Source organism: Hemicordylus capensis, chromosome 3, assembly GCF_027244095.1.
Source record: "Hemicordylus capensis ecotype Gifberg chromosome 3, rHemCap1.1.pri, whole genome shotgun sequence".
NCBI classification, from domain to species: Eukaryota; Metazoa; Chordata; class Lepidosauria; order Squamata; family Cordylidae; genus Hemicordylus; species Hemicordylus capensis.
In genome coordinates, this window is record NC_069659.1 from 281,719,279 (window position 1) to 281,734,624 (window position 15,346).

Sequence of the window (15,346 nt, forward strand, 5' to 3'; positions counted from 1 at the left end):
CTTTAGATGGCAGGGACTGAACTTAGGACCTTCTGCATGTCAGGCAGGTGCTCTACCACCAAGCTATGGCCGTATTCCCAGTCCAAAACATCTTGATTTTGTTTCCGAGCCAAGTGTTCTCTTTCAGACCTATCTTAGAGCATTAAGAGATACGTTTTCCAATCCTTGTTCTGATCTCTGGCCTTGTGTGTCAAGCACTGAACCAAACAAAGTAGGAGATAACACCACTACCAGGATTTCTCTTTATTCTCAGTTACCAGATGCTCTGTTTCCACCTAACTAGTCATCGCAACTACATCCTTTGAGATAAGTCTCTGTTCCATACAAAGATGTCTCCGTCCTGGAGCAAACACACAGTTTAGTACCAATTTCTCCTGTTTGGAAATAACTGCTTGTGAAACCACTTACCCCCAGTTTTATTGAATATGTCCCATGTCTTCTGGCTCTGCTTCTGTGACTAGTCCCATCTTGTCTCCCTCAAGAAAACTCCATTAAGAGAGACCCAGACCCTGCCCTTGTTTGTTTGAAACTGACATGAACATGAAGTGTAGATAGTATAAGAATAGGGCAAGGTGAGACCTGAGGGGATTTGCAGGGTGCCAGACACACACTGGCAGGGGGGCTGCTATTCGCCACACTTGAGCAACAGCACCTGACACAGCTAGTAAGTCAACCCATATTTTGAGAAACCAAACAGCAGAGCCACAGGCTTCATAGGACATATTTCTACCATCTTGAAGAAAGAGGTAGCTCTTGAATTATAGCAGATCTGTGTTTAATAATGTCAACACTTCCTTACTCTCAGCTTGGATTACTTAAGGTCTCTCACCAAAGTACTGGGCTTCCAACAGGTTTCTATTTTAGTAAAAGAATTGATTTTTGGCTCCCAAAATTACTTATGGCAATCTGTGTATATTCATTATATCAACTTCCAGTTACCACATTTTTAAGAATACTCAGAACTATAGGAGAATTCAGAATATCTAGTCATTGTTCACAAAAAAATATGACTAATTGCAGGTCATTCAGTACAAGTGTCAGAAAAGAAAAGCAGACACTCAAATTTGCTTGAAAAGGGTTAAGAGTTAAATTCAGGAAGTATCCTAAGAATGTAAATACTACAGTACTTCCAAGAGTGATGAGTACAGGTCTAGATTAGAATCTAACGTGTATCAAGAAACAAGTTATGTTAGATACTGGGCCTGTTTACTCATTTATTCTAACAAAAGGTCTCAACCCACAATGGGCTGGTTCAGACAGCGCAGAGCCAAAATTAAACTTTGCCTCTGTGTCCTTTCAGTCTCGGGAGCATCCACTCCCCACTCCCTCTTTGCTTGTGAGCCTTCTTGGAGCATTCAGAAGCATTCTACTTCTGAATGTGGCTTTAAAAAGCCAGAATTGCTTGTGACATATAAACAAACTGATCCAGGCTTGTTCCAACCAGGTGCAACCTCAGGTTCAAATTGTGGTTTGTTTCAAGAACTTTAGTTAAATAAGCGAGAATCAGTTGCCTCCGATGTCATGATAGCCCTCTTCAGGCATTACAAAAAGTGGCAACGTTGTACTAGTGGACATAAGAAGCTGCCTTCTACTGAGTCAGACCATTGGTCCAGCTAGCTCAGAATTGTCTACTCCAGACGTGCTCAACTTTGGTCAGCTGTTTTTGGACTACAACTCCCACAATTCACACATCGGTGGACTGAAGTTGAGCAGCCCTGGTCTACATAGACTGGCAGCAGCTTCTCCAAGGTTGCTGGCAGGAGTCCTGGCATCTATCTTGGAGATGCGGAAATTGGAACTGTGTCTACATGCAAACACTCACACGAAGTCTCTTATTCAAATGCAAATCAGGGCAGACCCTGCTTAGCAAAGGGGACAATTCATACTTCCTACCACAAGACCAGCTCTCCTATAGTGTGTGTGCCATAGCCCTACCTGCCCCAGCCCCCCACTGTCCAAGGTTACGGCATTTGTCTACAGAGAGAGAGAGAGACAGACAGACAGACAGACTGTACTCATGGGCAGATTCTTCCCTTGATGCAGAACCCTAGCATCACAGAAGAATCTGGGCATAAGTATAGTGATCTTCTCTGCAGACAAATGTACAACTATGGATAGTGTGGCAGGGCTTCTGAGCGCATGCTCTGAGACACTGTACACAAGCACAGCATCCCTGTTTTTTAGAATGACTGGACAGGGCTGGTCACTCCCCCCCCCCACCCCCCAACCACAGTTGGAAATAGAGTACTTTCAAGGCTTATGTGCAGAGGAATGAGTGCATGTTTCCAAGGCAAAGAGATGGCACATGAAGCCAAGGCTTCATCTTGACTTCACATGGTGTCTGAACTGGCCCTGCGCTTCATTGCTGCTGGGAGAAAGTAATGAGTCAGCTGTACCATATTTAGTTGGGGTATAGTCCTGAGCAGATAATACAAAGTCCCTAATCTTCTCGGGAACAGAACAGGTAATGGTTAGGAGTATACTGCATCTAAATACACATGAAGTCCACTTCATTGGTTACTTTCTCCCCATGACAACAGAGGAGCACACATGACAGTCCAAGACATGTACTATAGATAACATTTCTCCCCAGAAAATAATGAATAAATGGGACCTCCAGACTGGTATCAGACTGCTCTGCATTTACTGAACTTGGACTCTTTTTGTGAGTTTGAATATGGACTGAGCAACCACATATCTGCTTATAAAAATACAGTTCTCTTCTGAGAAGCAGGTACAATAGAACCTATAAGGATGCAATCATACATGTGTTCATTTCGAAATGGAACTCAGTTCTCATTCTGCGGGGGGTGGGGACTAACTAAAAGTGGCATTGTGTGTCAGAAATGGCATACTTTGAAATGAAAATCAACTTTCAAAGCTTACTGGGGAAAGGGGAGGGGCACAGATTCTATTTCAGCAGCTCAAAAAACCTTTATTACAAAGGGAAGCTGGCATCAAAGACTGCAAACACAGCATTAACAGAATTCTGCTTACTTAAAATTTAATGCATTGTTTCCTAGAGATGAAAGAAACAAAGTTCCATTTAGAACACACACACACACACACACACTCCCTCTCTCTCTCTCTCTCTCTTACACTTTCTACAAAGCAGAACTGCTTTGCTCCTCACTATCCTGCAAAAATGTATTTCTAGAAAAACAGTTCACCTTCCATTTAGTAAGGATAGGTTTTGTGTGTATGGGAATCAGTGAAGCTAACTTTGAAGATGAGAACTTTAGGATCCAAGAACCAACTCTAAACTTAAATATACTCCACTGATTTCAGTGTGAGCAGGGTTAGAAATAAAATTGGAACTAAAAACTAACCCTAGGCTGTATGAGCCATGTGAACAGCTGCATCTGGCTAAAGTAAAATTAGCCAGATTCTGCAGTTCTGGGGAATTTAGTCTTGACAAGATAACACTTAATTCAGAATGAAGCTATTTTGGTGCAGCTTCAAGGAACAGTATTCAACTAAACAGCTTCAAGGAACAGTATTCAACTAAAAGAGGAAGATATGGATTTATTATAAATATAGGGATTTATTAAATAAATACATAACTGAAGAGGGTCAGTATTCTGTTGAACAAGTACAGACCAACAATAGCATGTCCCTAGTGTGCATGAGTTACTGGAGTCTGCAGCTGAGAATGGTGGGGGGGAAAACAAGTTGCTTACCTGTCATAGGTGATCCTTAGGGGGATCCATGGTCACTCACAACTGGGGTTTTGTGTGCATGTGTGAAACCTCCGCAAAAGAATCACAGGCTCCTTTCAGGCGCGGTTTGTCCTGCTGTCTCGCACCCAAGGCACGCTGTTATCTAGGCAGGAAAGCGCTTGTTTCCCTCAGTCCCTGAGTGGGTGATTCTTTGATCAGAAGTGTAAACCCCTCTCTCTCATTTGATAGATAGATAGATAGATAGATAGATAGATAGATAGATAGATAGATAGATAGATAGATAGATGTTTAAATATGTATGCATCCTTGGAGAGGGGAAGGCCAGGCGGGTGTTATGAGTGACCATAGATCCCTTAAAAATCACCTGTTACAAGTAACCAACTTGCTTATTTTTAAGGGGATCCATGGTCCCTCACAACTGGGTGAGTAGCAAGCTCAGTAGAGGGAAGGTGGGAGCTAGGCTGCTATTACAAAACCTTTTTGAGTACCGCCTGACCAAAAATTGCTTCAGCAGCGGAATTATTTTTATTAAAAATATTTATACCCCGCCCCTCCAGTACACTACTGCTCAGGGCAGCTCACAACAATAAAATAGATACAATATACAACAAAAGTAATAAAATTAACCAAACTGAGTAAACAAGTCAAGAGACAGGTTAAAAACCACAATTAGTATAAAGTTCAAATTTAAAATAGAATGAATGTCCAAGGCATAATGCCTTACAAAGGGCTGATCAGTAGCGCATGTAGCAGCTTTGCAAATGTCCTGCATGCTAATCCCAGATGTGTGGGCCACTGAAGTCACCATTGCCCAGGTAGGAGGCTGGCTATCCTGCTGCTTGTAACTTAAATATATCACTTAAACTAACCAATGTGATGAGTGTTGACATGAACTAGGCAAGCCCTAGGACACAAAGGGCCTATTGGACCTTCTGAAGGAATCCGTCCTGTCCAGATAATAGAGTAATACTCTGACATTGTGCTTCCATTTCTCAAGAGCAGTAGAAGGGTTAGAGAAGAAGGTGGGTCAGATAATGTCTTGGTTTAAATGAAAGTCAGTGACAACTTAGGTCTGAAAGAGGGATCCAGCCTAAGTACCACCTTTGTAGAGAAAAATTTTGTATAGGGGGAATCAGCACATAGAGCAGCAAGTTCTCTCACTCTCTGGGCTGTAGTGATTGTGATGAGGAATGCTGTTTTCAGAGAATGCAGCTTGAGGGAAGTCAGGCGCAAAGGTTCAAAGAGTGTTTTTGGTGAGCGAAGATAACCAGGGACAGGCTCCAAAGCTCAACTAGCATCCTGATGGGAGGAAAGAGGTTGTTTATCCCCTTCAGGAATCTTTTCCAGTCAGGATGAGAAAAAAGTGATCTGCCATCCCAGCTGGGATGTCTAGAGGCAAGGGCTATGAGATTAACCTTGAGAGAGGTATTAGAGAGTCCTGTGTGTTTTAGGGAAGTTAAGTAAAGTAACATTTGATGGATAGAAGCAGCAAAGGGATTGAAGCCCCTGATGGCAGCATTATGCAATCAAATTCTCCAGCCCTTCCGCTTTCGTAGGAATCAAATACACCCACCCCACTCCTATTCTGCAAGAGGAAGTTGTCTCGCTTCTCCAGAAAGATGCCAGAGAACCTGTACCACCAGAGAATCAACAGGGGGATTATTACTCAAGGTACTTCCAGGTGCTGAAAAAGGATGGAGGCCTTCGGCCTATCATGAACCTAAGGGACTTGAACAAGTTCATAAAGCCCAAAAAATCCAGGCTGCTGTCCTTACAACAGATTCTTCCACTCTTGACAAATGGTTTGCCACTCTGGACTTAAAATGTTCCATCCTGGAGCAAGATTGGTCACATTTTAATCAGGTGAAGTCCCAGAAAGCTGCTTGGTGATATTGGAGCCATCCTGAGAGGATGTAGATGTGTATCAGAACTGTCATTCTGATGTGTATTCCCTATCAGAACTGTCAGGGTGACTTATCAGGGTGTTGAATTGCTTCAGTGACAGGTCTTGCAGGTGGAAGCAGAGGTTCCCCAGGGTTTAGAGGGGACGGAGGTATCACAGGTACTTTGCTCAGAGCCACAAGGTAGCAAGCAGAGAGCCAAGGTCCTTAGGGCCAGGAATACTCAGTGAAGCGTTTGGATCTCCAGGAGCAGGATAATTGAGTCTTCCTCTGAGTTTTTCCTTCCTTCCATAGACGGTACTCTGCAAAATCATAGGGGAAAGCAATGCAATCTCCTAAAAAACCCATGGTCTAGTGCTCCTGGAGAACTCCAGTAGTCCATAGCACGAGTGGTGGGAGCAGAGTAATGGTACGGTTCACGCCAAAGGGCGTATGGTGACATCCTAGGCATAAATTGTTTGGACACCCAGAAGGTATTTTGGGGACATCTGCAGGAAGAGTCATCAGTATCCATTCCCAACAAGGGAAAAGGCACAAAGATCTTATCATGGGAAGCACACCATTTCACCTTCCCATACAACATTGTCAGTGGCCTATCTATCTACATCTTTTGTCACCCATCTGCAACCCCGAAGACAACAACAGGGACTGCTTCGACATCAAAGGTAGCTTCAACAGCAAAGACCACCCGACTTCTGAGACTTTTGTAAGGACATCACATCCGCCGTTTTCGACGTTGACCCAAGCAGCACTCAAAACACCATGTCCTGCTTTGGCATTGTCAATGCCAGTGACTTCATCCATCTGTCTGGACTCATCCTCATCGACATCTGTTAGGTCCACTCACTTGACTCCTATTAGGAGTCCACATTCTTTGACAGCCAGCTCTCCACCTCCTAGGGAGTCTCCCTCCAAGTCCCTTGAGTCCCTCCTGGCACTTGCCCAGCTATGGTCCAAATCACTCAGATTGTCATATTCACCCAGGGTGGGAGAAATACTTTCATGACCTATACAAAGACCCTACTGCTGTTTGGACTGGGGGGTAGTGATCATTGTCCCTATATTTAAAAAGGGCAAGAAGGATGATCCCACCAATTACAGACCCATCAGTTTGCTCAATGCCATTAGCAAACTGATGGGTCTGTTAGACACCTATATGGGAAACTTAGGGATTGGCTGGAACAGGAAAATCTTCTTGCTGAGGAACAAGTGGGCTTCAGGGAAGGGTGCTCCACTATCAGTCAGTGCCTAGTTCTACAGCACTTTATCGGGAAATACTCTTCCTGAAGGGTGACATCTCTTTATGCCACCTTCATTGATCTCAAGGCAGGATTCGATTCCATCTCACGTGTCAAATTATGGGAGAAGTTGGAAGCCTCCTCCATTGACCGGCGCCTGCTATACCTTCTTCACACCCTGCATGTAGACACATCACTCAAGGTGAGATGTAGCCCCCAAGGCCACCTCACAAGAGCTGTTGTTATTTATTTATTTATTCAATTTTTATACCACCCTTCCAAAATGGCTCAGGGCGGTTTACAATTAAAACAAAGCCATTAAAACCAATAACAGTTAAAACTGAAATGTGAATGTAAAACATCAATTAACAATTAAAACATCATAAAAAACAATTAAACAATCAGAATAATTAAAATTCTGAAAACAAGGTTACAGCATTAAAACGATTAAAATGAATTAAAAACCCTGGAAGGCCAGGCCAAACAGAAAGGTCTTAAGGGCTCTCCTGAAGGTGAATAAAGAATTCAGATTGCGGATCTCTGCTGGGAGTGCATTCCACAGCCCAGGAGCAGCTACAGAGAAGGCCTGCCTCTGAGTCGCCACCAAACCAACCAGTGGTAACTGGAGACGGAACTACTCAGATGACTTTAACGTGCAGTGGGGATCATATAGAAGGAGGAGCTCTCTGTTACAACTCAGAAGGGCGTCAAACAATGATGCATTTTGTCCCCACTCCTCTTCAATTTCTACATTAACTCTATGGTGGGCCAGCTCAGCAACCCAATTTCCACCATCCAAAGCTCGTGGGAAGACATATTGCCATCCTGTTATATGCGGATGATGCAGCCATTCTCTCAAGGACCCCCATTGGCTTTAGAAGTGGGGATCATATAGAAGGAGCTCTCTGTTACAACTCAGAAGGGCGTCAAACAAGGATGCATTTTGTCCCCACTCCTCTTCAATTTCTACATTAACTCTATGGTGGGCCAGCTCAGCAACCCAATTTCCACCATCCAAAGCTTTAGAAGTGGGGATCATATAGAAGGAGGAGCTCTCTGTTACAACTCAGAAGGGCGTCAAACAAGGATGCATTTTGTCCCCACTCCTCTTCAATTTCTACATTAACTCTACGGTGGGCCATCCTGTTATATGCGGATGATGCAGCCATCCTCTCAAGGACCCCCATTGGCTTTAGAAGAGCACTGAAGTCCCTGATGCTGCACTGCACGGAGGACTGCCTGGACATCAACTATCACAAAACTAAAATTATGGCCTTCACCAGGAGGCCCAAGATCCACTCTTGGTGGATTGAGGAGCATAAGATTGAGCAAGTTGCACACTTCAAATACTTGGGCGTAGTTTTTCACTCTGGCAGCTCTAAGAAAGCTCATGGAGAACACGTGGCTTTAAATGCCCAAAGAAGCTCCTCTGCCATTCTCAAATTCCTGCGGACAAGAGGAGGCCATTATGTACCTGAGCTTCTTGAACTGTTCACAGCCAAGTCACTAGCTCAGCTCCTCTATGGTGCTCAATTGGGCCCCTTCCCCAACATTGCAACTCTGGAACTTGTATAATCTAAATTCCTATGGGCAGTGCTCCAAGTATTGAGATGTGTCTCCAATGCAACTTTGCACCTGGAGACAGACCTGATCAAGCTGGAGGCCAGGGTGTGGGTGGCCATTCTCTGTTAACTGGCTCAGACTATCCTTTTGCCCAATTGGTCTTGCCCCCCTAACCCTACACGATGATTACCAATGTAGCTGGATTCAGACAATTGAGACAAAATTAGCTATTCTGGGCCTTTCCCCCTTGACCTTGCTCAGCATGGGCTACGATCGGGCAAAAGCAACCATCAAGCAGCGCATTATAGACGTTGAGCGCCAAACCGATCTCAGCAGTGTCCCAAAATTTCATATCAGTGACGGGCTTAGATATTCTGCTTCTCCAGCAGCATACCTCACCCAACTGGAGGTTCCAATACACAGAAGGGTGTTCACTTTTGCTTGCTGTCATGGCCTCCCTTCAGCAGTGCTAGAAGACTGTTATAGAAGGACCCAATTTGCAGAGCGACTATGCCCCTGTGACCTGGTGGCGCAGTGGTAAAACTGCCGCCCTGTAACCAGAAGGTTGCAAGTTCGATCCTGACCAGGGGCTCAAGGTTGACTCAGCCTTCCATCCTTCCGAGGTCGGTAAAATGAGTACCCAGAATGTTGGGGGGCAATATGCTAAATCATTGTAAACCGCTTAGAGAGCTCCGGCTATAGAGCGGTATATAAGTGTAAGTGCTATTGCTATTGCTATTGCTAGGGCAGATTAAAACTACTGAGCATGTTCTCCTCTACTGCTCGTTCTATAGAGACATTCACACCTCCCTCATCCTTCCATTGCTAAGCAAGTATCCAGGTCATTTGAGCCAATCCTACAGCTCCTTGCTATTCTCTGATTCTAAGCCTGCCATCACATATAGCATTGCCAGGTACTGGGCAGCTGCGATCAGCATTCGTCAGTAGACAACAGGCACTGAGTCCTATCAGCCTTAATCTGACTCTCTGTGACTTTGGGCAGGCCCTGCAATTGCTCATGCACCTCCTTTTTACTGTTCCTTATAACCTTTAATCTGGCTGTTATCCAGTTTTATTACTCAGGCTTTTAGGCCCACATACTTTTGGTGTATTATCTACTATTTTTAGTTCTTTTAGTATTAATATGTACCATTTTATATGTAATCACTTTTTATCTACTCTCACTTTTAACATGTAATCACCCTTATACTTTATGTTGGTCTGTGATGGTAATAAAGATTGATTGAGTAGGGGGATTAAGTGTTTTAAAACCTTTTCCCAATCAGAAACACAAAGCTGTGAAATGGCTGGTGAGAAAACAGAAAAAAATCAAGACTCCTTTCCCCCTCAGAAGCAGAAGGGGTTGTGACCCTCTTGAGTATTCTTCAAGTTCACAAGTGTCCTGTTTTTGTTCAGGCCCTCAGGCCCCACTCACTATTGCATTCCATTAGCTCCAACCACCTAGTTGTCTGCTAAGTACTGTTGAGTCAGCAAAAATTCTGCTCCAATGAGTTAAATTAGGGCAGTTGTGGGCAGATTTGGCCCCTTTAGGGTCCCCCCTTCAGCTTTATGTGAAATTGACATACATCAATTCCATACATCAAGTCTGTATGATACATCAAGTCTGCATGATACATCAAGTCTGCTGGTACTTCCTTCTTGTCCTCAAGTGCACCAGTCATGCGTCCATAAGGATAACACTTCCAACTCTTTTGGAAATCAATGAGAGATGTGAATGAAGCCATTTACAATGTGAACTAATCAGAGACTTGATCCTGGTAGCACTTTCCACACACAAATACTGCCTGCCTCCACAGTGTTTATGGCTGAATCCAATCATATTTATGTGCTCAAAAGCTCAGGTACCAAAGTCACAACTTTCTCGCAAGCCCCAATGCTACTGAAAACTTTCACTCTCTTGGAGAAAGCTTTCAGTAGCATTGGGGCTTCGCGGGTCAAACTAGGCCACAGAGCAGTAACTGGAGAATTATAACATACAGCTAATGCTGCAAAGATTTTGTACTCCAGAGCACTATTCTTAGATCTCTTGATGTCTGGTGGAGAAGGAAATACTGGCAGGATTAATTATGGTTGCTAATTTAAAAAATGTGAGCCGATATTAATGACAATTGACAGATGAGGAGACTATCAGGTATTGTTTTCTTACTGAAGTACTCTTAGCTCAATGCAGCACATATAGCAAGCAACACCACATCAGAATGGCCTTCACTTAGCACTGGCAATTGTATATGAACACTCCGCCCCCACCGCAGTGGCTAACGACAAAAAGTATTGGTTTATCTGCCTGAACCAGTTTGTCTTGATTTTTGATATGGCACAAGGGGGGCATTCTGCAAGTTAGGCTAACCATGAAGATGCTCCAGCCAGATCATAAAATAAAACACTAGTAAAACCATCATTTTACAGTTTAACTACTGAAAGGTGGTTTAGTGTTGATATATAGATGCAGGAGTGTCTCATACTTTCATGTTTTTGAGCTTGTGCTCTCATGTCTAAAAGGGTAGTCAAGCAGGTAAGTTGTACAAGCTGTAGATGCACCTTGCATGAGTTCCCCACATAAACACTTGCATTTTTAATGAAAATATTGGTTTACATCATTTTATGACATGGATGGGAGGAGACAGCAGATTTCAATCCCTCAAATCACATCAGTTCCAAGTGATTTGTATACTTGCACTTCCTCAGGAGGAAATAATTTCCAAACATTTCATATCACAAAACAGTCTTCTTGGTGATATGAGAGCAGGGAGGGGGAGGAGAGAATGACTAAACAGGTGACAAAATGGGATCAAATGGCAGCAGTACCTGAGGGGAGAGTGAAGGCGGAGTGTTTACCTCCAAAACAAAAAGTGGAGACTATAGTTTGAACTGAATGCCCAGTTCTGGTTTAGGGGTCCAATTAGGATGCTATGGCAAACTATGAATCATGAAGTGCACAAGGAAATCTGAGAATGTGAGGGGAAGAAAGAGTACACATTTTCAACGGTCAAGCCATGGTTTGGCTATGTCTGAGCCAAGCCCATGAGGTAAAATCAGGATAACTGAGGTCTGTTCCATTATCAACTTTGTAAGTTGCAAAACATGTTAAGAGAGGAATGCTCAATGTATATCATAGGGTAGCATGGGATACAATCCCAGCAGACCGAGATAGAGCAGAGTTATGTTCTGGTCTTTTGTTGTTGTTGTTTTTGAGACACAAGACACATGGAGGTATAGCAAGTGTTTTGAGTGAACAGATAGCTAACAAGGAAAACCTACACAGACACACACAATTCCTGAAAGAAATCAGTGAACATAGTATTTTAAAACAAGTTATCTGTTGATGAGACAGATAATCAGTATTTAATGTTATAGTCAATACTAGTTATTTTGTAAAGGTGAAGCTTTAAAAAAAAGTAAAGGCCCTTGAATATTTTTCCACCCAAAGCAATTCAGAATAAACAAGTTTAAAAACTTTGTAATGCAATATTCTAGTGATATATATGTGGATTTACAACCTGGCGCACAATACATATTTATAAAATAAAATGTAATTTATTAAGGCTAGCTATGAAGTAAATGATGATTTAAGAAGAACAAAAGTAACTGAACACATCATGCATCTTCAAACTATATCTACTATGCTGTCACAATTAAACAATCTGATTGGATAATGTCAAGCTCAGTATCTTAATTCAGTAGCAAAGTCTTGACCATACCTGATTAAACAACTACACAACTTTATAATCCAATTCCTTCACATGCAGGAATGCTGTTGACATAATATAAAATTTATAAGAAAGTGACTGTTCGCTCATTAAATGGAAGATAGCAAAATATGAAAACATACAGTTGATTATCCAAAGATATCTACTAAAAGATTAGGCTGCAAAGGACAGGAAGCAACCAATGTTTATATTATACAAATGTAGCTTTGGCATACCAAAAGGACAGTTGACAGTACTGTTTTTGATATGACTCTGACCTGAAGCCTCAAACGACTACAGCTTTCCCCCCACTGAATGCAGGCATATCTCTTGCCTATGTGATAAATATTTGAATCCCAACCCCACAGCAAATAAGTTACAGTATAACTATGCATAGAATAGAAATAAAACCATTCCATTTAGTGACTTCATGGCAAAACAACAAAGCAATTAATCCATTTGTCTATATATAACTTAGATCCTTCTATAAAATCAACAAACATTTTGAAAAACACATATCTTACAACCAGAGCCATCAGCATCAATTTGTTTAAGGACAGGGACAGCTACAGTCATTTTTCTGTTCTGGAGTGTCAAATGCTACTTTGGTAAGGAGAAAACCCACCAGTTACCTACCCACTCCATAGTTCTCTAACATTAGAAGGGAGGTGGGGAAGATGAGTGAGTTTTGCACATTATTTTCATAAATGAATTATATTGTTTGATTTCAGTTTTAAGAAACTGCTAGCCAGAACTGGGGCGGGGGGGGGAGAGATATACTGTACATTTTAAAGTTAAGAGGGTTTGTCCTTTTCGCTTGTACACATTTTAGTGCAAGAATGTGACAAAAGTGGCAGCAGCAGCAAGAAGGAGTTCTGTTACAGTAATATCAATACTAATAATGGTTTCTTTTGTGATAAAGAAAGCTGATCCTCTTACAAAAAGAGTATGTTTAAGGGTTTTAGGCACTGAATCAATGAGGCTAACCACCCATTTCCTCGCAAAGTAATGGGCATAACGTATTGAAGATTTGGTTCGATAGTAGTTTATTTGCCCAAGAATTCTCAATATTAATTTATTCTTGGGGCATTACAGATTATTACTAATTCCTTAGGCTTCTTTCCAACGCCAACATAGTTGGATACTACATTTTGAGACCAGTTTTCAAAAGACTAGCTAGTCTTGAAATGCATGAAAGATACTATATCTGATTTCAAGAAACATCTGTGCTTCTATTTTAAACAGTTTCCCAGCATGAAAAATTCTGACATCATTGATTGTCTCCACTGGAAGCCGATGAAGTTCCATTGAGGTTTGTAGATAAAGGGTGTAGGTTTTATCATGGCAGAAGCAGAAGACAGGAAATTGAAACTGCCAAAAATTGAAAAACCCAAACCCTACGGAGGTTCCCAGATTTATGATCCAGTGGAGTGCAGGCTAGGGACTGGGTAGAACTTAGAAATCCGGCTTTGTGTTGATGGGTTAAGGCATTCAGATTCTCCTGACATTTTGAAGAAAACCTCCTGTTCTTGAAGCTTCCGAGCAAACTCCTCCTCTAGTGTCTAGCAGAACAACAGAACAGTTAAACAAAATAAGTTTGATGAACATTTTGCTAGTTTTCTCCCCTAATTTGTGGGAGGTACACTACAAAACCCCCACACTGCAATATTGCTAATAGGATGTAAAATCAAAGTATGGAAAATACTTCAAAGAATCAGAGTTGGAGGGAACCTTGTAGGCCATCTAGTTCAATCCCCTGCTCAATGTAGAAATTTCCGATGATAATTTATTTGAAATATTCACCAAGAACTCGTGGTCTGGAAGCATGCGTAACTCCATGGACAAGTTTGCAACAGAAAGACAAGGGAGTTGTCATCTGATTCAGCTTGTCTCTGTAATCAGAATTTCTATGGATATACAAATAGTGGCCAACTCTGACCCCCAGCATAGCTCCAAATCCCAACAGCACCACACATATTCTCCCTCTTATGAATTTCAGCCTCACACATATCAAGCTGTGGGTTTTTTTTAAACCTCCTGTGATATGAACAGTGAGAGGCGGCTTTGCAGGAGCCTTCTCCTTATAACTCACCCAAAGTGTCCACTTCCATGCACAATCCAAGACACTGGCAAATGGCAATAAAATAGCCAAGACTGATAAAGGAGGGCTCTGCCAAACTCAGCTGCTCCTCACTCTAGGGGAGAGGGATTAACAGTCCCTTGCCACAGTCTCTGTTTGTGCTGGGTAAGTCAATGGACACAGTTAACATTGCTGGCCTCTTAGCTTTCGCTAAGATGGAAATGACATTAGCTTTTTCAGAAATCCCCATAGAACTAGAAATTGTCACTGCTGTTTTGTGTAAGAAATGCATAAGCTTTTGAATATTTATTTGAATCCAAATAATCCGTCTATTGTTTGTCATACTCAGTACCATTACATTTGTGACATAACAGTTTCCTAGAGTATCAACTGGAGTGCTATATTTTACAACATGTTTACCTCTGCTTATGGCTAACCTATGGGATACTATGAAAACTACATTTTATGGATAGTGAGATGTGAACATACGACGGCTGCCTTACATCAAGCTGGATAACTGGTGTGTCTAGCTCAGCATTTTGACTGGCAGTAGCTCCCTAGCAAACATGTTTCCCCCACGCTCCGCATTATCTGCAACCTGATAATAGGAAGCTGCAATATACTGAGTCAGACCATTGGTCTATCTAGCTCAATACTGCCTACACAGACTGGCAGCGGCTTCTCCAAGGTTACAGGCAGGAATCTCTCTCAGCCCTATCTTGGAGTTGCCAGGGAAGGAACTTGGAACCTTCTGCTCTTCTCAGAGCGGCTCCATCCCCTAAGGGGGATATCTTACAGTGCTCACATGTGGTATCCCATTCAAATGCAACCAGGGCAGACCCTGCTTAGCTAATGGGACAAGTCATGCTTGCTACCACAAGATCAGTGATCCTCTCCTGGAGATTAAATGGATAAAACTCCTTTAACTGGAGATGCCAGGAATTGTACCTGGAGCCTTCTACATGTAAAACATGGACTATGGCTCCTCTGCAAGTGCAGATTAGAATGTGGAAGTGCCATGGCCATCATTATACTTAATTCTCTTAGCCAGCCGCCAGCCATGTGTGGGGATGTAGCGCGAGGCTATGCATGCCAGCGAGGGAGGTCCCTGATTGGCTGGGCGCTGGTTGCCCTCTGTGAAGCTAATGGCAGCAAGGAGAAGCAGGTGAGGCGGTGG

The 15,346-nt window shown here is 42.6% G+C and overlaps 1 protein-coding gene across 5 annotated transcripts in view; it reads right to left on the minus strand.

Moving 5' to 3' along the window:
• Positions 1-11,701: 11,701 nt before the first annotated feature.
• The window catches only part of SLK (STE20 like kinase), an 80,653-nt gene continuing 77,008 nt past the window's right edge, over positions 11,702-15,346 (minus strand). For all 5 annotated transcript variants that reach the window (XM_053305673.1, XM_053305674.1, XM_053305669.1 and 2 more), the window contains one exon: positions 11,702-13,651. In XM_053305673.1, the coding sequence (XP_053161648.1) occupies positions 13,505-13,651 (147 nt within the window). In that variant the 3' untranslated portion in view covers positions 11,702-13,504. The remainder of the gene's footprint in view (positions 13,652-15,346) is intronic.